Source organism: Protopterus annectens, chromosome 8.part0 (genome assembly GCF_019279795.1).
Source record: "Protopterus annectens isolate FY-2018-M chromosome 8.part0, PAN1.0, whole genome shotgun sequence".
NCBI lineage: Eukaryota > Metazoa > Chordata > Ceratodontiformes > Protopteridae > Protopterus > Protopterus annectens.
In genome coordinates, this window is record NC_056741.1 from 1,041,955,692 (window position 1) to 1,041,981,730 (window position 26,039).

Sequence of the window (26,039 nt, forward strand, 5' to 3'; positions counted from 1 at the left end):
GTCCTAAATCACTACAGAATGAACAAAGATCTTGGTTGCTCTAAAGAAAAATCCACGAGAAGGAAAATTAAATATCTGTTTTCCTCATGACCAAATCACAGCGAAGGACAAATTCTGCTTTACTACACCCTGTTCATGATGTATTGCTAAAACAAGTCACTGCTCAATCACAAGGTAAGGTATCCATTGTACAAGTGAAATAAAAGAAATTAGTTACTACTCTGGATGGAAATGCCACAACTACTACTGTTCAATCTCAGCCTTACTACAGGATATGTACCCAAAGAGTGGCGTACAGCAACAGTGGTCCCTCTCCACAAAGGTGGTGCCTCAACGGATCCTGGAAACTATCGCCCCATAAGCCTGACTAGATTGGTCTGCAAAGCTATGGAAAGGATCATCATGGACCTCATAAATAAAGATATTGGGGACCTACAGACACTGGATCCTACCCAGTTTGGCTTTGTTAAGGGCAGATCCTGCCTCTTAAACCTGGTCGATTTCTTTGAAACAGTCACCAAGGCCTTTGACGAGGGGAAGGTGGTCCACACAGCCTACCTGGACCTCGCAAAAAGCCTTCGATACAATATCCCACTCGGGCATTATAGATATGCTCACCAGCTTAAATATAAACCCCTATGTCACTAGATGGGTTGCAAACTGGCTCAAGGACAGAACCCACATGGTTAGAATTGCTGGAGCCATGTCAGACTCCAAACCAGTTACAAGTGGCTTCCCACAAGGCTCAGTCCTGGGACCTCTCTTGTTCGGTATATATTTCTCGGAGGTACAGGCCAACATGGAAGGACTGTGGCTAACCAAGTTCGCAAATGACTGCAAACTGGGCGCCATAATCGACTCTCCAGCCGACACAAGCATCCTCCAAAAGGGCCTCATAGAAACGGACAACTGGTGCCAGAGCCATGGCCTCAAGCTAAACGCCAAAAAGTGTATAGTCATCCCTTTGGCAAAAACAAAGTGCCCACAAATTACCATATAGGTGGTAATCCATTAAGTACAGAAGAAGTAATTAGGGACCTGGGGACCCAAGTTGATAGCAATCTCTCATTTGACAACCACGTGGCCAAAGTGGTTAGAAAAACATTTTATATAGCCCACCTAATCATGAAGGGATTCACATCTAGATCAGGGGAGGTCATCGTGCCTCTTTACTCATCCCTCATCAGGCCCATAATTGAGTACAATGCCCCTTTTGGGATGTACCTTACCAGACACCTGCAGCAACTGGAAAGACCCCAAAAGTACCTCACCAAGAGGATCAAAGGGCTCAAACAGATGCCATATGCTGCCCGGTTAAAGAAACTCCAGCTCTACTCAGTGGCATACCGCCTGCTCAGAGGCGATCTGTGCCTGACGTATAAAGCCATGTCCAACCCGGAATTAATGGACAAGCTGCACCTCAGAAAATCCAAATCCCATCGAGCTACGCTCTCGAGAGACTTGAACCTCAGCACTGAAATAAATAGGACATGCTGGAGGGACAGATTCATAACCCAGAGGCTCCCTTCACTCTGGAATAAAATCCCAGTCCAGGTTAGGCAGAGTCCCCCATTGACTCTCTTCAAGAGGAATTTTGATGAGTGGATGGGAGATCGTAGGTTTTCCCCGGGTATCACTTCTGTGTCACTGTTAGACAGCGGCACAGTATACTATCCTCGAAAAAGGGCATAGCAAAATTAATTTAAAATGGGTGGCGAAAGCCAAACACACTCTGGCTAGGCTTATAAATGCCCTGGGGCAGATAGCCTAGTATGAACCTATAAGGTATCCACTGTACCCGTAAGCTCAGTTACTGTATCAGCAAAGTTAACAATATGAAGGGAAAAGCCAGAGAAACATTGAAAGTATTTGTTCATACATAAGTGCCATGAAAAATGATCTTGTATATGGCAACAGTAGTTCAGCCTGAACAGAAGATAATTTACTGTGTGCAAACAGGGAAACAGCATTGTCAAGAAACAGTACCTAAGCCTAGATCACACAATGGGCAAATCAGTTTAGCACAGACCATTAAGACTATGACTTGCTAATGAACTTGATCTTTAGCTCCAACTTTGTTTCCTTCAGTTTCCATTTGCCTACTGTATGATTTCAAACAAGTCAGAAATAGTCAGTACTCCCAAGCCACCAGCAAAAATGGGTCTCACCCCAATTAAGCAAACAAACAAATAATCACAAATGAGGAATACATCAACTGTCCCAAAATTAGATCTACACGATACACAGTTACTCAGATAAGCAAATGGGATGCAGTAGTGGAGTTTTTTTCAAACAATAAGCATGAAAAAAAATATTGGAGATGTGTGATGACAGACTGTCAGTGCAACTTAGGCAGCTTGGTACAAGGCCCAAACACGGAAAGCATTCCTTTGTTTGGCTTATTTTCAAGAAATAAACCTCTTATTACAAGTCCAACATTAAGAAATGCTTCATATTCAGTAAAGCAGAACATCATAAGAGAACAGGGAAGTTTTCCAAATTTCAACCATCTACATGTACCCCATGTTGTTTCATTTCCTGTATCTTACAACGGATTCATAAATGGCAACTTACCCAAGTCAGAAACTCTTTTACATAGAAAGCAAAAAATAATAAAAACTTTAACTTCATTCTTGCAGGATGTTTACCTAAACAATGTCCGGATACATGCATACATCAATACAAATACTCATACCAAAAAGCACACTAAGTTCTAGCTGTTGTAAAGCACCCGAAAGGGTACTATGCTTATCTGCAAAGACAGCAAGCTAATCTGATAAAGATTAAAAAGGCAGGAATTTTAACAGGTGGACATAAGAATGTATAGAAGTCAGTACATTAAATAGGAAACAGGGATGGCTCTAGCAACCTCTGCAGAGATGGTATAAGGAAAATACATCTGAAAAGTCTTGATACATCTGTGCCTCTATGGTGGAAATTTAAGAACAAGCTAAACTTCCACACAAGTTGCATTAGGATTAAATAACAGAATAGGGATGCCTCTGTTAAGATATTTAAGAACAGGTGAGAATTCTTGCTTTCTTCTCCCTCATTTCAATCACCTTTATTCCAGGAGATGCACATTTCATTTCTGCAGAAGTGACTAATTAGGCATGATGCTTTTAAAACGTTTGATGTTCAGTCTCTGTGTTTACAGTCCAAATCCTTCAGTCAACAATATACTGCGAGTATTAATGTGATTAGGCTAGCCTCTAGTACAGGGTCTTGAAACCTTAAAATATCAAGCTAAAGATGTCTAAATGAAATCTGATGAGGACTCATGTCTACATCTCTGCCATGCTAGCCTTTAGACAGATGCTTATAGACCTCAAGGTCCCATACAAATGAACTCACCTACACTCATGATCACCAAAGGCAATCAGTTTTCAGTTACACCAGTTGCTGCAAAATTGAGGAAATGAGAAAAAAAAAATCACAAATGGCTTTCTTCTGTGCAACACTTCAGAAAAATGTCCCAAATTGAATATATACCAGAATTTTGTCTAAACCACATGATATATGAAGAAAACAGGCACATGAAAAAAAATTAAATCGCACTACAGTGCTCATCATTAATTTCTTCATATTGTGTAACTGACAGCATATGAAGGCAGAGAGGTATTTGTTGTCTTCTGTACTAGCCATATATTCCATTAGCAAATGTGCTCAATATTATTTCAATTTCTAATTGAACTAGAGATCTTCCCTCCAGAACCTGTAGAAAACAGTATCCAATACACGGAATCTAGAAACTTACTTGCTATGTGTTTCTTGCCAGACCGGTGCACAGTCAACATGTCTAGTGTGTCAAAGACTGGACGATAGGAACACACTGTGCAGGCATACCTAAGGGAAAAAAATGGCATAATAATTTCTTTTTTATTTACCAGAAATATCCAGATGAGCCAAAGTACATTTGCAGCAGAGGTCCAGGGAAAGCAAATAGAAATGGTTGCAAACAATAACACATTTACACAACTATTTAAAAAAAAAAAAAAAAAAAAAACAGGGCACATTTGTACCTGAATTAATGCACAGTTTAGAAAATAAACAATTATGGTTGCAGATGGATAAATAATACAGTGCATAACTACATATGTATGAAGTGCTGTGATTACGCTCTATTAACAGTTAAATAACATGTTGGTCCATCACCACTCTAGCTCAAGACCAGACATTAACAATGGTTAGAAGTGTGCTTAAAAAGAAGTTATGTACTCATCATAACGTTCCATGTTTGTTTTCCTTGATCTCGCCTTTCTTCTTGCTGGTTGGGTTCGGATACGATCTTCAGCTCCAACTCGGCCGCATTCTAAAGCTCGAGAGCTTCCACTGGCTTGAGGCTAGACCCTATACCAATATGCTTAGCGAGAGTTACCCAGATCTCGTTTGTGATAACCCACAACACTAGACTTTAACGTGCAAATATAGACAAGTATATAAACTATATTATATATATATATATATATATATATATATATATATATATATATATGTATATATCGATCTATATATTCCACCAAGATAGTAGTAGAAGGACTCTAAGTCTATCCAACTCATAAGGCAGGGAGGGAATCACAGCTTATGCAGCCAAATGATGGATAATTCCTCTCAATATTCCAGGAGGGGGAAAGGAGGGTGGGATGCAAGAAGGAAGGCGAGATCAAAGACAACAAACATAGCACGCTATGGTGAGTACATAACTTCTTTATGTTATGTTGTCCCTATCTCGCCTTCCTTCTTGCTGGTTGGGCCCGCGTCCCCAGCACCTTTCTCTTGGGTGGCTCAATGGAATAGACTCTTCAGGACCGTAGAACCAAAGGATGCTCTGGTCTGGGAGGCCACATCTACTTTGTAATGAGTGATGAAGGTATGGGGATTAACCCACATAGCTGCCTCACAAATGGAGTCTAAAGGCAGTCTGGCCTGAATGGCAGTAGAGGTAGACAAGGCCCTAGTTGAATGTCTTCAAATTGTTCCTGGCAGCTGCTTGTTCTGTGAATTATAGACATAAGTGATGGTGTCTGAAAGCCATTTTGATCAAGTTACTTTTAAGACTGAAGTTCCCTTTCTGCTTTCTGCAAAGGATACAAACAATTGGTCAGATTTTCTGAATTCATATGTCCTGTGCAAGTAAAAACATAACTGTCTATGAACATCCAGTTGATGGAGTTTATATTCCGCCTTGTTGCCATTAGGGAAAATACACGTAGTTCTATTGATTGATTCAGATTGAACTATGAGCAAACTTTTGGTAGGAAGGAGGGATTGGTTCTGAGAGAAACCCTATCTTTGTGAAAAATTAAGTAAGGGGGATGAATGGATAGAGCTTGTAAGTCTGATACCCTCCTAGCTGAGGTAATTGCAGTCAAGAACATAGTTTTCCAAGTCAAGAATTTCAGAGAACAAGTATTAGCCGGTTCAAAAAGAGGAAGAATCAAGGCAGCTAGGACTAAATTTAGATACCAAGGAGGAGGTGGTTCTCTTATTGGGGGTTTCAAGAGGATAGTACCTTTTAGGAAAGCTTTGCATAACCTGTGGGACATCGTTGGAACCCATTTCTCCCACATGAAAGTTGGAAATAACAGCCAGCTGAACTCGGATAGTTGCTGCTGCTGCTCCTTGGTTAAAAGTTTCAGCGAGAAATTCGAGGATCTTTGAAATAGGTGCAGTAAAAGGGTCAACACTATTTTTGGCTGTTCAACAAGAGAACCATTTCCATTTGCTAGTATAATGTTTTCTCGTTGAGGATTTGTGAGAGGAAATTAAAATATGTTGTACCACTGGGGAGATGTAAGGAAGCCTGGCTAAGACGGGAAGTTTAGGAACCAAGCTGTCAGCTTGAGGATTTGTATGGAAGGATGCAGCGTACCAGAGTGATGCACCAGAAGGTCTGGAACTGGATCCCAGATCCAAGGCTCCACCTGGAGATGGGGCCATGGAAAGGGGAACCATATTTAACGAGGCCAGTAAGGGGCGATGAGTATTAGTTTGCAACCCAACGATTGTGCTTTCTGAAGAACCTTGGGCCAATCGTGAACAAGTGCATACCTGGGTGACTGTCCCGATGGGGAACTAGGGTGAAATAACTGCTGCATTTGGTATTGATGGAGGTGGTAAAAAGGTCGCAGCAAGGCTGACTCCACTTGTGAAAAATTTGGTTCGCAATATCCTGCTTCAGGGTCCACTCGTGAGGCATAAGGAAAGCCCTGCTTAGCTTGTCTGCTATCACACTGGATTTCCACGGAATGTGCATCGCAATCAGAAAGCACTGAGAAGACATTGCCCACTGCCATACTCTTAGAGCCTCTCGGCACAAGGGGTGGGATCTGGTTCCGACTTGCTTGTTGATTTAGCACACTACTGACATATTGTCTGTAGGTAGAGAGCCCTGTAGTGCTTGCAACACCAGCAGCACCGCTCTCATCTTTAGGACGTTGATGTGCAAGTGGTACTCATGTTGTTGCCAAGTTCCTTGAACAGTCTGTCCCAGATACTGCCTCCCCACCCTATCTGGTAAGTGTCCGTGGTCACTGTGGCTACTGGTTGGTGGAGGATGAATGGTCTGCCTATCGTCAGCTGCATAGATTGAAGCCACCATTTTAGGTCCTTCTTGCAGGTCTCTGTGATGAGTATTTCATGTGACATGGGTAGATCTTGCATGAGCAAATAGGAGCCACTGTAATATCCTCATGTGGAAGCGCGCAAAGGGAACTAGTGTTATTGCTGCTGCCACTGAGCCCAGGACTTTGAGAACAAATCTTGCCTGAATCTTTTTTCTCTCGATTACGACTGAGACCTGATGTCGAATGGCAGACACCCTCTCCTGAGGCAATTTTGCTATCATGTCTTTTGTATCTAAATCTGACCCTATAAATGTAATATATTGACAGGGCAACAAGGCAGACTTTTCGTAGTTTATAGTGATGCCTAGCTGTGAGCAAAGGCGAATTGTGGTGTCCCTTGCCTCGGTTAGTTGATGCTTGATGGTGGCATTAAGGAGCCAGTCGTCTAAATATGGAAACACCCGGAATCCTAGATGCCTCAGCTGAGCCGTGACTACTACCATGCATTTGCTGAACACCATGGGGGCTGTGAAGAGACCAAAGGGCAGAGCTCTGAACTGGCGGTGACTGGCTCCCAGCTGGAAGCATAGATATCTCTTCATCTCCTATCTATCTTGATATAGTAGTAGGCATCCTAGAGATCGATGGAGCACATCCAATTGTCCTTTCCCAAAAAGGGGAGTATGGACTGCAGTGTCACTATCCAGAACTTTGTCTTCTTGACAGACGAGTCTGCTGAGATCCAAAATAGGCCTCCAGTCCCGTTTTCTTTGGAACTAAAAAGAACCTTGAGTAAGTTCTGCATCCGATTTGGTCTGCAGGGACTTCTTGGATGATTCGTTTTTCTAGAAACCTTTTAAACTTCTAGGGTTGCTTGTTCCCTTAGACTGGGTGGCACATCTGGGATGGATTTTTGTTTTCTGGGAAGAGGTGGCATGGAGAAAGGAATACTGTAGCCCCTGGATATTACAGACTATTACCCAGGTGTCTTTTGTGATACTTTGCCAGGCTTCTGGGTACAGTGACAATCTACCCCCAACTGCCTCCAGAGGTGGACAGGCAGGCCTCCTTTCAGGAGTGCTGGAAGGGCCTACCAGAGAATATATCTGTCACCCTGACTCTGCAGACCCCCCTCTGCTGCGAGGGCAGCTTCTCCCATTATTGCTCTCTCCTCTGCCCCTGGGGAAAAGTCGCCACGTGCATCAGGCGAAGCTCCCTGGGATTTCCGGAACCACATTTTCCCACCTTTTTGACCTTTGGGATAAGGTCTAGTAGGCGCGGAGAAACGTATTCCCATGGCAGAGAGAGTTTTGCCATCTTGCTTGCACCTGGTGAAAGTCTCTTATACCTTGGGCCCGAACAATGATGAGCCATCAAATGGGGAGTTGGTAAAGGAGAACTTGAAGGGCTCCACGAACTGACAAAGGAGCATCCAGGAAAGTCTCCATAAGACTACTCCTGTGCCTGCTGCCCTGCTCGCTCCATCAGCTGCATAGGAGATAAGATGCATGGATGAGCTAACTGCAGAAGATAAATTTGCAAGCTGAGAAGCAGCTCTGCCTGCAGCTGTAGGATCCTGTAGGTATCTCCTAGCTCTTTCAGGATATCCCTCTGGGACGGGTAAAATGGGACAAATAATTCAGTGATCTAAGGGTAAAGGCCACTGAAGAAAAAACACACTTTCCATAACTGTCCATTGTATGGGAATCCTTGTTCGGCGGATGGACAAAAGAAGAGGTTTCTGTTAATTCCTTCTTTGTGGCTACCGCAACCACCACAGAATCAACTGGCATGCCCTTAGTCAGGAAATGTTTGTCGTCCGGTGCAGTGATAAACTTAATGGGTCTCCGCGGAACTGGTTCCATCGATTCTGGAGAGCTCCACGCCTTTCGACTTACTACACCTAGCAGTGGATCAAAGGGCAAAGACACCCAAGAGGTGGCGGGTCGGGAACCGAATGCGTCCAGGTACACAGACTCGTCTTCAGAAAGGGAAAGGGATTTCCAGCCACCCCTCTGCTTGAGGATTTCCAGGATGTCTGAAAATGAGACATCCTCAGAGGTGGTCTGTGGGGACCCTTCCGAGTCCTCCAAGTCCGTGTCCAATGTCAGGGAATCAGGAGAGTCCAAATACTTCCTCTTACAAGTCCTCTTCCGAGAAACCTCCTCCAAGGGGTGCTCTGGAGAGGTTCTGGAAGGGGGGGGGGTCGCCCGAAGGGGCATCCTGGGACATTGGTTCCCTATGCCTGGAAAGGAGGGGTGGTTCGGAGGTGGACACTGGCCTGGAAGGGGAAGGAGCAACTGGAGTCGAGGGTGGAGCGGTCTGAGAGGACAGCACACTCCTCATCACCTCGAAGGCACCATGATCCCAGCCTGACAGAATCTCTGGCTCTGAAGAGCCAGGAGATCTCCTCCAAACTGAGGGTGATAACTCCTAGGCTGATGTAGGCGCGGAACTCACCTGCGCCAAAGCTCCGAGTGGGAGAGTAGGTCCAACAAGGGTCTGATCTCTCTCCCCCACTGGAGCCGATGAGGTAGTGTTGGCCCCCAGATCCCTCGAGCGAAGGTGGTATTGATGGGATCGGAGCTGATGTCGGACCCGAGAGTCCCAGGGTTTTCAGATCTGATGGTTCCACCACAATGACCTCCACGCATTCCGGCTTCAAACTCAGGTGAGTCGAAGGAGGAATTGACGACAAAGCAGGTTGGACAGTCAGCTCCACTACCATATGGGCTGGGCTCGATAGAATTTTAGCCAAGGCCGGTGTCCTGAGTAGCCTCTTCACCACTCTCTCCACATCATCATCAGAAAGGCTCCTGGATGATCAAGAGGAATGGGTGGACGATCAGTGACTGCCCGCCACAGACTGGAGAAATGGAGACTGTGGCACAGAAAGCACCGGTTCCAAGCAGGGAGACCTGGATAGCTTATGGCTCCTAGATGGTTCTGAAGATACTGATGGAACCGAAGGAGATAAGGCATTGTCGGACCGGATAGCTATTGGATCCATTGAACGTAACGGTTTGTCTTTGCCCTTTGAAGGTTCCGAGGCCGGAGCCGATGAAGATGCCAATTTGGAAGGTTTGTCATATATTCCTGTCCGATTCCCATCCTTCGATGCCTCAACAGGCCCCTTCAATAATTCTCTCAAGATTGGCTTGTTCTTGCACTCCTGCAGGACTCTAGAGCTAAAGCCATGACAAATGGAACAACAGTCCTGCAGGTGAACAGCTCCCAAACAGTATATGCAGCTGGTATGACTATCGGTTAGAGACATCATTTGGGTGTAGGAATCACACTTCTTGAATCCAGAAGGCTTGGATTCTTTCGAAGTTTCTTATAGGTTCATAGGTAAGTACTAGGCTATCTACCCATGGGCATTTATAAGCCTAGCCACAGAGTGATGGCTTTCGCCTCCCCATTAGATTAGTAACCTGGGCCTCTGTCAACAGGGCTCCTGAAGTGATCCCAGGGTAGTACTTACGATTACCCATCCACTCATCAAGATTTCTCTTGAAGAGGGTCGGAGAGGAGCTCTGTCGAATATGGATTGGGATTCTATTCCAGAGTGAGGTGAGTTGCTGGGACAAGAATCTATCCCTCCAGCATGTCCTGTTTATTGTTGTACATAGGTTCAAGTCGCTAGAACGAGTGGTTCTGAGGGATCTCGTTTTTTTGAGGTGAAGCATGTCCATTAGTTCAGGGTTTGACATGGCCCTATAGGTCAGGCATAGGTCACCTCTGAGCAGACGGTAAGCGACTGAGAAGAGCTGGAGCTTCTTTAGTCGTGCTTCATAGGGTAATTGTTTAAGGCCCTTAATCTTCTTAGTGAGGTACTTCTGTGGTCTTTCTAGTTGTTGCAGGTGTCTAGTGAGGTACATCCCAAATGGGGCATTGTACTCTATTATGGGCCTAATGAGTGAGGAGTAAAGGGGCACAATCACCTCCTTGGATCTGGATGAGAAACCCTTTGTGATCAGGTGTGCCACATAGAAGGATTTCCTGACCGTTTTGGCTATGTGGTTATCAAAGGAGAGCATGCTATCTACTTGAGTACCCAGGTTCCTAATTACTTCTTCTGTACTTAGTGGATTCCCATCTATGTGGTAGTTTGTAGGTACTTTGTTTTTCCCAAATGGGATTACTATGCATTTTTTGGCATTCAGCTTGAGGCCGTGACTTTGACACCAGGTGTTTGTCTCTGTGAGACCCTTTTGCAGGATGTCTGTGTCAGCTGGAGAGTCAATTTACAGTCATTCTTTGGACATATTTACCACAAAATACAACAACAAGATACTACAACAGAGATAACAGAATGGAAGGAGACACTCAGCCAAAAAAACAGACAGCAAAAGGGTTTTTTTTTTGAAAGGGGAAAGAAACAGAAGGAGGAGAGTCTAAGTCAAATGACAACACCTCCAGCTAAGGAGATGCCTCTAACTTAAATGGCTAGCTCCTTAGGTACAGAAGGGAAATAAGGTAAAGCCCTCAAACTAAAATGGGCTGAACGTGTAGGACGAGGTACAGAAGGGAAATAAGGTAAAGCCCTCAAACTAAAACGGGCTGAAAGTGTAGGATGAATCTTCTAACTTAAACGGATTTGCAAGTTAGAAAGAAGAGAAAGGGTAGACCTGAGAGATAAAGAAATGACAGCCTCAACAATAAACAGCAACTAAGCAAGCGGTAGTTAGAGGGATAGACAAACACAAGATTCTACCGACCTACAGCAATAACTATGCTACCAAATAACAACATTTTACAAGAGATAATTAGAAAAAACAATCTAACTTAGCCTGAGCCAGTCATCAGCAATCCCGAAGCTTCAAGGGGCAAACGAGATCCGGGTAACTCTCGCTAGGCATGTTGGGATAGGGTCTAGCCTGGAGCCAGTCTAAGCTCTTGGGGTTTAGAATGCGGCCGAGTCGAAGGAAGGCGAGATAGGGACAACATAATATCAATTGTTAAGGACCCCCTATGTGCTGTGCTGTTTAGATTGCATCTTCCACTAAAACCTGACATCACTGAATAGTACACAGCAGCAGCAGAACATGGAATGGCTTCATTTCAACTCTTGTTTCTGCTTGATGTCACCTACATTACAGCCAGTATTTTGAATCAAACTGCTTCCCTTGTATAGGGAATATGTAAGGATGTTAATCACTTCCCCTCTGCTTTACCGGCTTTTAAAAACAGCACAACACTTTGTGTTTTTTTTTATATATTTCACTCTTGTGAAACTAGCGGTGCATGGAACATACAAATCTCTATGTACTACAAAGAATTATGACTGGATCTCCAATCGTATCATAGTATTAAGTGTATCTGACATGGATGTCAAGATTCATCTCTTGAGCTTTGTTTTTGAGGTGAATTTCTTGGCATCCATGTCTCAAACACACAAAATACACGTTATGATCGGAGACTACATTATAAACCTCTATATGGTACACCGAACAAATGAATTACAAGTTGCCTAAATAGATCCCTGGCAATACATTTCTTAAAATTAATTTATTTACACCTGCATGCAGTACAAACTCATTCACCATTAATCTATTTTGTCAATTTCAGCATCATGTGGGAAACCCAGGCCAAGGCTGGCCTTCGGCCAATTGGGCCTATTTTGCCCAACAGGGCCCTCCTCCCTCAGGGGGCACCATAATAGGCTATAACATGGTCATTATGTCTTACATGGTCTACAGATTTGCACGAGAGGCACTATAGCAAAGTGCAAGGTGTTTCCTAATGTTAGTCTTGCCCCCTATCCATCCATCCTCAACCGATTTTTCCCGTTTTGCACATGTCACTTCAAGTGTAACAATCATCTCAAGCCAAGATTTACACCACTGGGTGGCTAGCCCTGCCTCATTAGTTCATCATACCACTCACTCATACAAACACTCGCACTTACGGACAATTTATAGTGTCCCATCCAGCTACTGCATGTCTTTGGAATGTGGGAGGAAACCGAAGTACTCAAAGGAAACCCACGCGACCACAGGGAGGACATGCAGACTCCACACAGAAGGCACCCCAGCCGAGAAACGAACCGGAGAACCTCTTGCTGTGAGGTGACAATGCTAACTGCTGTACAACTGCGGCCACTCTAGTCTTGCCCCCATAGTAGTTACAAATCTCAGTGGAGCAGACGTGTCCTGTTATGCACTGCTCTACTGACTAGTTTGGGGTATTAGTAAAGTACAGTTGTGTACCCACCATAAATGTAGATGTTAGAGTGTACTCACTGTTGCAGTCATTACTCTTGGGTTATCCTGTTGGCAGGCTACCCGCAGTCGGCCTGAATTCCAAAGTCTTGGTCCGGCATTGGTTGTTGTCGCCTCTTTCCTGACGTCAGTGCGCCAGGGGTATAAAAGATGCAGCCAACGCCATTTTCTTCAGTTTTTCTTGCCCCAGATGTCAGGTGCCCCCAAAAGGGTATGCCAAATAGATTATGCCAAAAACATGCATGCACTAAGGTAAACATTTCCTTCATCTACAAGCAAATACACCACATAGGTTGTATAGAATAGAGAAGTACAGATAAGACCCAGCAAATGAAATGGGGATGGTGGGAGGGTAACCTGGACTGCAACAGTGAATACACTCGAACATCTACATTTATGGTAGGTACACAACTGTACTATGTTAATCGTGTTTCACTGTTGCAGTCATTACTCTTGGGTTGAATCCCAAAGCTGAGGATGGGTGGCTGGGCTAAATAGGATTAGGAGAGGCTATGAGGCCCTGCAGAACTGCAGTGGCAAAGCCTGCTCTGGATTTAGAGTAGAGAGGTGTCAAAGGAAAAAACTTCAAAGACCAATTCACGTTAGGTTCAAGCAAGGCACCCTTTATTACTTGCAGCAAGGAGACAAAGCATGTAGGCACAAGGTTTGTCTGAATTACTGGTGATTAGTATGTTATTCTTATACAGTTCTCTTCCTGTCACACAGAAAATGTTACTATTCTATTGCTGACGTAGTTAGACACAGCTTTCTGTATGTTCTACAGAAAATGTTACTAGACTTATTGCTGACTAGGTTAGATTATTTGCTAGCTTGCAAAACATTTTGAGAAAAACAACCTGGCCTTGGGCTTATTTTAGCCCATTTTAACTTTTCAATTCTTCAATTGTACTGTTCTAATACATGTTTTACATTTTGTCTGGATTCAAGGTACATTTCTAGCTTTAGTGCAAGTAATGCTGACTATGGTTTATACTTTCAAGCATCTATTGTTTTCTTTATCAATGCTTCTAGCAGCTGCATACTTTATCATAACATAAGCAGAAATGAATATCTCTTTGTTAAGTTTCATGACTTTAGCAAAAATGAAATGCCTCTTGTTAAGTTTCTAATAGCTGTGCAGATTCATGCAGTGTGAACAGAATAAATGTATTAACCCTTTTAAACTTCGAATGCACTAAACATGCACATTATTATTATATATTTTTCTAACAAGAGGTAAGTGGTAGTGCTTTGTAAAAGTGTGCACTGAACTACAAGTTGCAGCCTCTAAGATGTCTTTGGTTGGTACTCCTCTGAGGAAGGCTGCTGAAGTGGCTACTGCTCTGGTAGAATGTGGCCTAATGCCCTTAGGCACAGATTTGCCATGCTGTGAGTAGCAGAAACGAATGCAATGGCCTATCCATTTTGAAACAGTCTGTTTTGAGATAGCCTTTCCTTGTGATCCTGCAGCATATGCTACTAAAAGTTGCTCAGTCTTTCTGAAAGCTTTAGTTCTGTCCAAGTAGAAGTGTAGCTGTCTGTGTATGTCCAAAGAATGCAGAAGTCTCTCACCCTTGTTCTGTGGGTTTGGATAAAAGGTAGGTAAGTGAATGGTTTGGTTAAGGGCCACACTGGACACCACCTTAGGCATAAATGTAGGGTTCGTCCTCAGAGAAACCCTGTCTGGATGGAAAATGATAAAAGGTTCCACAGCCATGAGTGCCTGTAACTCCGAGACTTGTCTTGCAGAGGTTATTGCTAGGAGCAGAGCTGTTTTCCAGGATAAGAATTTAATATCCGCTGTTGAGGCTGGCTCAAAAGGAGGCAGTGTGAGTTTCTCCAAGACATAATTTAGGTCCCATGCAGGTATTGGTGCTCTTCTTGGGGGTCTTATATTTTTGGCACCTCTGAGGAACTGCCTTAGTAATGAATGAGAAAAAATAGGTGGTTCTGTATTGTAATGGGCTGAAATGGCAGAGGCATGAATCTTAATTGATGAAAAGGATAGGCCTTTGTCCAGCATCTCAGTTAAATATTGTAAAATCTGAGGAATATTTGGTACAAACATGTCAATTCCTTGTTCCAAGCACAGAATCTCTTCCATTTTTCTGCATATGATTTCCTGGTACTGGGCCTCCTGTCCTCCAAGATAACATCCATTACAGCTTTGGAGAGTGGAGTGTTCTGAATGGCTACATTATCCGCTATGCTGCCAGATTTAAGGTACTGATGTGGCTGTGCAGGATCTGATTGTTTTGTTGGGTCAATAAGTAAGAAGTTTGAGGTAATGTCCAGGCTGGTCCTTGAGACAAGTTCTTTATGATTGGGTACCAGTGCTGGCGTGGCCAGTCTGGGACAATCAGTATCATTTTTGGCTTCTCTTGTCTGACCTGTACCTTGGGGAGGAGAGGCAGTGGGGGAAAGGCATATACTGTTAGGTTTTTCCAGCTGAAGGATAGGGCATCCACTTTCCATGCTTGCTTGTGGTAAATTCTTGTGCATTATTTCTGTAGTTGGCAGTTGTGAGGGGAGGCAAATAGGTCTATGTCTGGGCATCCCCATTTCCTTGTTATCATGCTGAAGACTTGTGGATCCAGTTTCCACTCGTGGGGATCCATGAGCTTTCTGCTTAGTTCTTCTGCCAGAGTATTTATTTTTCCTGGCAGGAATTGTGCTTGCAGGTGAACTTGATAGGTCAATGCTGTGTCCCACAAAGTCATGGCTTGTCTGCAGAGGGGGTAGGAATGTGTGCCTCCCTGCTTGTTTATGTACCACATGACTGTAGTATTGTCCGTCTTTATTAGTAGTTGTCCTGGATGAAGTAGATCCTTGAAAGCTGTCAGGGCATTCTGAACAGCTAGCATCTCTTTTTGATTGATATGAAGATGCATCTGGCTTGCGGGCCATGTGCCCTGAATACATTTTCCTGTCATCTGGGCCCCCCAGGCATAATCTGATGCATCTGTTGTTAGTGTCTGCCTGGCTGTGGGTAAAGTGAATGGCTGTCCCTTGTTGTGGTGACAGGCCTGTGCCCACCATCGAAACTCCTGTTGCAGGCAAGGAATGAGGGTAATTAATGTTTCCAGGCTGTGGCAATGTTGAGTCCAAACACTTCTCAGATACCATTGCAGTTTCTTCATATGCAGTCTGGCATATGGAATTAGCAGTATGCAGGATGCCATGAAGCCCAAAGCCTGCAGAATTTTTCTTGCAGATAACTGGGTCTTTGTTGCCAACATTTTGAATTAAGAAGTCAGTTGTCTCTGTTTGTCTGGCGTGAGATAAGCCATCTGGGCAGTTGTATTTAAGCTTGCACCCAGGAATATTATCTCTTGAGAGGGTACTAGTTTTGATTTCTTTTTATTTACTGTGTACCCTAGGCAAATTAGTGATATTTTTACAAATGTCAGATGCTGTAGTAGAATGTCTTTGTTCTCTGCTTGAATAAGGGAGTCATCCAAGTAAGCATATATTTGAATTCCTCTATGTCTGCAAAATGCAATTACTGGTGCCAGGCATTTGGTGAAGACCCTGGGCGCAATAGATAAGCCAAAGGGCAGTGCAGAGAATTGGTAGTGCATTGAGCCAGCTATGAATCTGAGGTATCTTCTGCAGGATTGTCTGATTGGGACATGCAGGTTATGCCTCTTTTAGGTCCAAAGTAACAAGCCAAGCCTTCTTGCTCAGCATGGGCAGTAGCTGCTACAGAGTCAACATTTTGAATTTTGGAAAGTCCAGAAATGTGTTTAGAATAGACAGGTCCAGTATTGGTGGCCTAAAATCCTTGTCCCTGCTCTTGTTGTGGTACTTGCTGAATGGCCCTCATGTCCATGACGGATGAAACTTGCTTTTGTGCCTCTGCCCATTGATTGTGTGGCAAGGTCTGGCATACCTTTTACTCTTGGCAGGGTGTGAAAGTGGAACCTATAGCCCTGAGACACTATATTCAAGACCCATTTGTCCCGAGTAATCATGTGCCAATTTGGTGAAAAGTGCTAGTTTTCCCCCTAAGGGGGCTGCCAAAAGATAAGTGCTTAGTTCTGGCAGAGGAAAGTCATTGGGACCGTTTCCTGTATGGTTGTGATTTGTCCTGTCCACTTTTGGAGGTAGAAGCACCCCATTGCTTAGGCCTGTATGAGCCTTGGGTCTGGGATCTGCCTCTGGAGCATCTGCATCTGCCTCTTTGTGGCCTGTCTGACACTGGAAAGGACCAATTCTTTGTAGGTCAGTTCCTGCTAAATCTGGGTGGCTGTACCTGTAGGAAATCCTTAACTGTCTGCATGGATTTCGCTTTATCCTCCATCTTCTTCAACACCTCTTCTGCTTTAACACCAAACAAAGTATTATGCTGTAATGGAGCATCCAATAATTTTGCTTTAACATGATCAGGCAGATTCTGTTCCTTTAACCAAGCATGTCTTCTAATGACAGAACTCGTAACTGCGGCCCTGCATGAGGCCTCCAGTGAATCAAAACCACATTGCAAAGTATGCTTTCCCACTTGTTCAGCTGCATGCCATAAATCCTGCATTTCCTTGTTATCAGAACATTCAGAATTTGTCCACATTTTCTGTTTTGGCAGTGACATTAAATATTGCTGATATTTAAGCATATGAAACTGACAATTTAAAGCCCTTACAGCCAAGGTAACAGAAGTGTAAACTTTTCCCCCCATCTGTCCAGTGCCCTAGAATCCCTATCAGAGAGGACAGGGTTTTTTGCAGTGGAAGACTTGACCCCTTTGGGACCCTGACATATAGTTTCTGGGTCAGCAGCAGGGTTTTTATATAGAAATTTATGAGAGTCTGGAACCCTGTAGTATCTGTCTGGCTTGGCAGGTGCAGGGGGTAAAGAGTGAGGAGACAGGCCAGACTCTGAAAATACATCATCTACAATGTCTAGAACAGGTGGAATAGCAAGAGGACTGTGCTGAGGTAGTAAAAGAAAATCTCTGAGCCATTTCCTAGATTCTGAATAATCTTGGCTCTCCCAGTGAAAATGCTCCCTCATGGTATGCAGGGTTTCCCCAAAAGAATAATCCTCAGGAGGAGAGGCTGAAGGAACAGATTCTTCAGCATCAGAATCCTCATAGGGAGAAAAAGAGTATCCTTGTTCAGAAGAGGAGTCAGAGGAAATTGAAACCTGATCTGAGGAGTCATATTCTGTCTCTTGCCTAGGCCTCTTATCAGGAGGGGGATGGGAACCCCTGATCAAAGTAATTAGGTCTTCGGCCATTTTAATCATCTGTTTCTTAGGCATGGAAGTCGGTCCAGGAGAATGCTGTACTTGTTTCTTTGTCTTTAGAGCTGTTTTAGTCTTGGTCTTTGAAGCTGAGGTAGGTTTGGCATATAATTGTGTAGGTCTGAAAACACCCTCAGAAGCCGATGCCTGCTCAGCGGCTCCGGACCCATCTGAGGGAATAGTTTCCGAGGGTCCAATACCTTGAGTATCCAGAGGCCTAGTCGGCTCCACGTGGGAGTCGATAGCGGGCGTCAGGGGCTGCGAAAGTGCCTCACTGAGAACCGGCGACTGGTCTAGCAGGGGCCTCGTCGTCGGTTTTGGACCTCGGATGCCTATCCTTTTCCTTGCGCTTTTTGTAAACTCCGGTCGTCGGCTGTTCCGACGGCATTATATAATTAAACCTTCGGCCAAAGTAATGAAAGGCAAAATCATACCGACGCTTAACAGTGCATTGGTTAAATCTAGCACAAAACTGACAGCTAGCAACGTCATGATCAGGGCCTAGGCAAGGAATACAGTAAGAATGAAAATCCTTATGAGGTATTTGCTTCCCACAAGAAATACAATTTTTAACTTTTTCTGACATCAGTCTGTAGCAAGAAAAAAAGTTTCCTCAACGGGGTACTTAGCTTTAATGAAGACTTCGGATCTGAAATTCAATTTTGAAACTCTCAGGAGTCGGCCAACCGGCACTTGCGAATTGCTTTTGCTTCGTTCACTGTGTGGCAAGAAAGACTGGAGAAAATGGCGTCAGCTGCATCTTTTATACCCCTGGCGCACTGACGTCAGGGAAGAGGCGACAGCAGCCGACGCCTGACCAAGACTTTGGAATTCAGGCCGACTGCGTGTAGCCTGCCAGCAGGATAACCCAAGAATAATGACTGCAACAGTGAAACATGATGAACATCCACAGCTTTGTGTGTCTCGTACAGCTCACTTTGTTAGTTGCTCACACTTCCATAGTAGTCAGTTAATGTTGCTGAGTGCTGAAATGGGTTTTAACTTAAAACTAGTTGCATTACTCATCTGGTTTTATAAAGCACTCCAATTACTGTCAAGAAAGATAATAAGACTACATAACCAACCTTAGGCATAGGCTAACTATGCAGCCGCCTACTGCGCCACTCTAGCAGAACTGCATTTCTAGCATTTATTTATTTATTGTACTAAAGAAATGGTTTCCTTACTACAAAAATTAAATATCAGAAAAGTGCTCCTGCTAGAGCAGCAAGAGAGGGATACCCTACTAGGGAGGAAGTCCTGTAGTTTCTGCCTTTCTATTTGCTGGCCTCCTGCTCCTACTGCCATGACCTCCAAAAGACAATGAACTGGATAAGTCATAGGTGGGATAAAGGAAAAAAAAATTCAAAAGTGAAAGTCTGGTGCAAATTCAAGACTGAACAACATTTAAAATGCCACCCTAACTTTCCCTCCCTCCAATTATTTTTTTTTATATATTGTGTAGGTTTCTTGTGCTAAGAGGTTAAAAGGCATGCCCCTCCTACATTTTTTTTTATTCTGGTAAACCTATGAGGATTGGGTCTATGTTAAATGTTCGAACATCCAAAATGTCGAACATTACATGGTCGAGACCAAATGTTCAACATTTGGATGTTCGAACATAAAAAAAAAAAAAAAAAAAAAGAAAACACAGAAAAAAACACTAACATTGTAGGCAGTGGGGCAAGCCACCCTGCACCCCCCACACCCCCCTACTTAAATATACCAACTCCGAGACCGCACTTCTGTGAAGAAAAGGGAAATTCTTCCTATCTGCACTGTACGGTGCCATTGAAAGCCTATCTTCGAGCACTCCAAATTTCGAATGCTAGGTCTCGACCATGTAACATTCGAAATTGTGAGCGTTCGAAGATTTGACAGGTACCCTGAGGATTACAGTCACTTAAAAATGCTAAACACTGCAGTTCTGTGCTTCTATCCAGTAGATATTTGTCAATGTAAAATCTGTCATTCTACATGTGATTATATGGGCTAGTGCCAACACAGCCAGCTGGAGTTTTGTAAAAAATGATATGTCCTTTGAATATCAAGTTGATTTATACAAGATGCTTGTGTTACAAATGCATTAAAACTGTATGTCATTTGTATAGCAAACTGCTTTGTACAAATGCTTGTGCTGAAAATGTATTTGTGATGTTTGCTTGTGTTAAAATGTATCAACAGTACACCCTGCTGAAATGAAAAGAAATGTACATATTATTATTGCAACTGAATTAAATGTACCACCTAGCTTATTTTAAGAAAAATAAGGGAAATGTAAATAATCTATTAAACCATTAAAACGGCACCCCACAGTGCTGAATAGGACCACAAACTATAGGTCTTGGAAAAAGCCTTTTGTTCATTAGCTTAGTAAAAAGAGGGGAGGCTCCAGGCACTGCTATAAACATTTGGGTGTGTATTGTGGCCGTCTGTGACCCGCGATGGTGGTGCTGCGGTAGCGTTGTCACCTCAGAGTAAGATGCTGTCCGGTTCGATTCTTAGCTAGAGCATCTTCTGCATGGAGATATACGTGAATGGGCGTACCTTCGTTGAAGGTTGTGCATCAGGGCTGGTAACTCAGCACGTAAAAAAAATCAGCTACCAATCACTAGCAGACCGGAGTTTCGCTGTGGCGAGCCCTAACCGGGAAAAGCCGAAAGACGCAAACATTGTGGCTGTCTGTGCTAAATTCCTGTCTCAGCTTCAAAGGGGAATACTGTGATAACCTAGAGTCAGGTGACCATTGAGGTAATTCTGCCAGCCCTCTTGGAAATTACATTTTAGATATTACAAACAGAAATCTCAGAGTATAGAGTATTCTGTTTGGGAAGCCTGACTAGAAAGACCCTCACCCACAGCATCTTGCCTTGTGGTAGTAAGTAACTTAACTAGGGAATAGTAAAATTCTTTTAGATTCAATCAGGAATATAGTGAAGCCTAGTTCACATAGTGTTTTTCTTCATTTGTATGAGTCTGTCCATCAGTGTTAATTTCAATATTTTCTGTGATCTGAACTCTGTGGTTTACTGTAAATATATATTCAATATTATTATGTTCGTTTACTATTTATTATAAATATATTTAAAACTTTTATCGCGGCTGGTCCTTGTAGAAATTATTTAACTCTTGAGAGTACTTATATTTATCTGTGATACTGTGTGAGCCACTCCAGAAGGCCTAGCCATCTTGGTCAACTACTACCATTTGTATTAGTATTAATATTGCACAGTATAATTGGGATACCTTTTGTAAGCGTCTTAAAGGAACTGACTGGTGGTAGTGAATCTACCTTGTAGTCAGGGTAAAGCTGGTAGAGCGGGTAACCTGTTCCTCCAGGTGTGTGTGTGTGTGTGTGTGTGTGTGTGTGTGTGTGCAAATTAAATCTTAAAGAATGTGCATGTCAGCTACTTAAGGCAGGGACATGAAGCACTGGGTTCACAGAGAGGGTGCTGGAGGAATTGGCTTCGACACTCAGCTGAGGACCTAAACCTACAGCTGTACCAGTGGGGAGTGTTACTGGGGACCTGGAGGGAGATGGATATAGAGACATCCAGACACCAGGCTGAGTGTGTTCCCTGCGTGCTCTTAACGGAAACTGTACTTTATGCAGAGAAGTCTGCATCTGGAAATACTGAGTATATCCATTTGTATTACAAGTGCACATCCCTCGCCAGTGTCAGTGGTGAAAATTCCGGCTCCTTGATTACTGGCCCCGTATGGGGACAACACATATGGTGGCCATCACATATTGGCAGTAGTGGTGAATATGACTTATGGCTGCTTCTTGCTCATTATTCTGAATTTGCAGGATTACTGTGATTTGGGTAAGGGGAACTTGGACTACTTCAATGTGTATCTGCTCTTTCCATGGAACAAAGCTGAAATCCAGTCTATGGATGTCACGTTTGATTACAACTGCTGGATGGAGGCAGGAATGATGTAGAAAGTAAAGTACCCTCTTGTTTACTTGGTTTATAGAATCACTACGTATTTTTGCTAGACTCCAGTGCATTTGCAGGATTACTGTCATTTATGTGAAGCAGCTTGTAACACTTTGATGTGCGGCTACTGTTCCATGGAAAAAAAGCTGAAATACAAGGCATGACTTACTTTAAACATCCTACACCATTGTCTCATAGGTTTGGGAGTGGCTTTGAGTGACTGATGGTGAGACAGGAATACCCATATGCAGCAAGGGGACTGCTGCCTCCCACAGCATCCCTATCATGTATGCAACGTTAATTGTTACTAATACTCCTGTTTAAAGCATATGGTCCTATGGTGGGAGGAGCAGAGATGACAGCGTGTGACTGACTAGCAGGTGGAGATGGGGTTACCCTGTAAGATATTTAAAGTAAGATTTGTTACATGCAATACATGGCTATGATTTTTAGCTATAAGTGCAGATGAGGAAGTAACGTATCCTCTTGTTTTCTCATTTTATAAAGTCCCTATCTAGTTTTGCAGGACTAGTGTGGATTTGCAGAGTTAACATGATTTGTGTAAAGCAACTTGGAATTCTTTTAATGTATGACAACTTTTTGTGTGAACTACATTACATGGTCATCCTCTTCTACAGCAAACAGATGTCTGAACTGTGCACAACAGTGGCTATAGTTGCCTGTTCGGGGTGGGGGCTTTCTGGATGAAATTAGATGATCCTTTTGTGAGTTGTTTAGTTTAAGTTCTCTGCTAAAGCAATAAAGAAAAAAAAATGCATTGCAGAATATCCAGACCTTCCCAGTTTCTGAAGGCTTGTGGCCCCCATGGGGCAAGGTCATGTACGTCGATTCTGACACAGACTTAGTAGTGGCATCTGTCCTGAGCCCCAGCTAGTTTAAAACCAGCCCTGCTGAGAAGTGTACAGATAAGGTTGCTGCAGCTTGTGTGGGGAACTGAGGATGATGTCATTATTTCTTCAACTTTATCAGATTTTGTCTAAGTGAAAGCACTTATTAGTTTATATATTTTGCTGTTAAATGTTGCCTCTGTTTCCTGGCTCATATTTGTTTTGTTTAATGTTTTCTTTGCTAGGTTTCATGCGTTATTCCTTTAACACTTAATTTTTTTAACTTTCCTCCCAAACCTCAGATGTCACAATTCTTATGTTTGGCTGGGAGCAGTGTGATCACTTTTTCTTTAAACTTCCTCACAAACTTAAAAAGGTTGCACAAAGGGTCAACTAAGCTTTTACAGAAGCAGTGTACTGTCTTAAAGTAAGTTGGAAACATTACTGTACTTATTTTTCTTCAGTTTCCCTCACAATCAAACATCAGAAGCATATACAGGTGCTTGTCTTTTGTGGGAGGGAAAAGAAGCATTCTGTTTATGTATGGCTGACAGCAAATATGTTTTGTTTTTCACTTGTTGTACAAGTATGACAGAGCGGTACACAGAAGGTGGCTGCCTTTTGGGGAAGAGTTGAGAAGGCATGCTGTGTATGTATGTGTGGATGGGGTGAGTCAACAATATGACAGAGAAATGTTTTCTGCAATCACAGATGGGAGCGAAGTAATACCGGAAAAGTGAAACATAAGGTGTGTATGTGCTGAATGGTGGGAGGAAGACCTGGAGAGAAAAATGATTCACTTTGCTGAAAGTGGAAAAAATATTAACAGAAATAGTTTGTCTCATAAGTGTACTGCAAGGGTTGCACAGCATTAGAATCATATAAAAAACAGAGGTAAAGCAGAACCTTAAAGCTAATAAATGGTCAGTCTGGACTGACAAGGAATTTTTTTTTTTGGGGGGGGGGGGAGTGTATTATAGAAATCTGAACAAACCATGTGGTTTTGGATGTTCTCCCTACATTCACATGGGTTTCCTTGAGACATTCTGATTTCTTCCCACCTGCCAAAACATGATGCTGACTGACTACTCTAAAACATCCTTAGTTAGTTAACGGGTTGTTGGGTAAGCAGTGTTGTTTATAAAGAGAGGCCCAAGACTATTTCTCTTACTATTACAATGCATTCTAAGTATAACAATTTTACATGGTATTATGTAAGTACACTGACCTAAAGGAAGGGTAATCCAGGAGTCCAAAAACATACTTTTGCTTTAACATGTCTTATGGCAAAATGCCAATAAATGCTCATGGTTTTACTTTTGATACATAGTAATAGCATATGTTATAGATATCTAATCTGAAATAATTAAGCCCAGCATGTGGAAAGTACAGTTAAGTAAAATCTTACCATAACAGAAGATATTCTCTTCACTGTTGCAGTATTTATTACAATAGTGATCCTCTGCCAAGGGGAGCCTGAGGTCTGGCCAGTATATCAAAGCCTTTAGGTTACTTTAAGGTACGCTGTACATCAAAAGTATGCTCCTCGCGTAGCGTAGGGCATAAAAGTGACATCCAGACAAACCATCCTCAGAACCGAGAGTCCTAGTAGGAACACCAGTCCAAGGAGTACAGAGGAAATCAGTACATCCAGATGAGAAATAGACTAGGGAGCAGAGGGAGGGAGTGAATATTGCAACAGTGAAAAGGACATCTACCACTATGGTAAAATTTTACACAACTGTACTCTGTCCTTCCATTTCACTGTTGCAGTACTCATTACAATAGGGAGAGTGCCAAAGCTCAGGTAGAAGAGAGGGAAGAGGAAGGGCCAATAGAGCTTTCTAGGAAGCAAAGAAGGATGGCTCTAGCAAAACCAGCTCTAGCTCTGGAAATTCCATCCAACTTGTTGTGCTTGGTAACAGTATGCACAGTAGTCCAGGTAGCTACCTCAAGAATAGAGTTAGTATCCAAACCCTTGAAAAAAGCACCAGAAGAAGCCGCAGCTCTAGCAGAATAAGCCTCAACAGGATAAGGAAAGCTCTTACCATGAAAGGAATAACAAAAAGAAATGGCTTTAGAAATCCAAGAAGAAGTTGTTTGCTTGGGCACAGCCAATCCTAAGGACCTAAGATGAAAGGAAGCAAACAGCTGATCAGATTGACAAAAATTCTTGGGCTTATCCAAATAAAATCTGAGTTGGCTATGAACGTCCAATGTGTGCAGCACCTTCTCACTGGTAAATTGCAGAGAAGGGAAAAAAGTGGGCAAATGAATAGACTAAGAGACAACTCATTCGCCACCTTGGGCATAAAAGAATGATTAATATGAAGGGACACCCTGTCCTTATGAAACACCAAAAAAGGAGGACAAGCTATAAGACCCATCTGGCAGAAGTAAGGGAGAGCAAACATACAGTCTTCTAAGAGCAATGCTGCAATGAAGCTGAGGCTGCAGGCTCAAAAGGAGCCTGGGTCAATTTTTCTAAAACAAAATTAAGATTCCCAGGAAGGAGGAACAGGTTTCCTGGGAGGTCTAATATGAAGGATGCTTTTAAGGAATTGCTTAGCTTCAAATCTAGAAGCTAAAGGAGGAGAGAAAGGCAGACAAGCAGAGATAGCTGATATGTGGACCTTAACAGAAGAATAACCCAACCCAGCATTAAGCAGTTCAAACAGATGAGAGAACCAAAGTAACATACACAGAAAGTGGATCCAGGTTACAAGAAAGACACCAAACAGAAAACCTCTTCCGTTTGGATAAGCAGGATTTCCTAGTATTGGGTTTCCTGGCATCCTGCAGGACTCTAGGCACTTCATCCAAAAAAAGTTATCTATGAGGAATCAAAATCCTATCACCCAGTGTCAACTGAAGAGTGGACAGGTGGGGATGGATGAGAGATCCCTTGTCTTGTGCAAGTAGGTCCACTCTGTGAGGTAACTTGTGATGACTGCCACTGGCTAAATGCAGAAGAAGAAGAAGTGAAAACCAATGCTGTCTCTGCCAAAAGGGAGTCACCAACAAGACTTTGGGAGCATCCTGTTGTATTTTGAACAGGACTTTTGGAATGAGGGGAAGGAGAGGGAAAGCATAAAGAATAATCCCCTTCCAAGAAAGAGGACATCCACGTTCCAAACCAAAGGACCTTGGACTATGGCACAAAACAGAGGAAGTCATCTGTTCAGAGGGGAGCCAAAAAGATCTATTTGAGGAGTA

At 43.1% G+C, this 26,039-nt stretch overlaps 1 protein-coding gene across 1 annotated transcript in view; it reads right to left on the reverse strand.

The window, feature by feature from the left end:
• LOC122809211 (sodium channel modifier 1-like) overlaps positions 1 to 26,039 on the reverse strand; it is a 366,965-nt gene that overhangs the window by 174,753 nt on the left and 166,173 nt on the right. Inside the window, exon 3 of the mRNA XM_044080522.1 lies at positions 3,758 to 3,846. Coding sequence (XP_043936457.1) covers positions 3,758 to 3,846 — 89 coding nt within the window. The remainder of the gene's footprint in view (positions 1 to 3,757; positions 3,847 to 26,039) is intronic.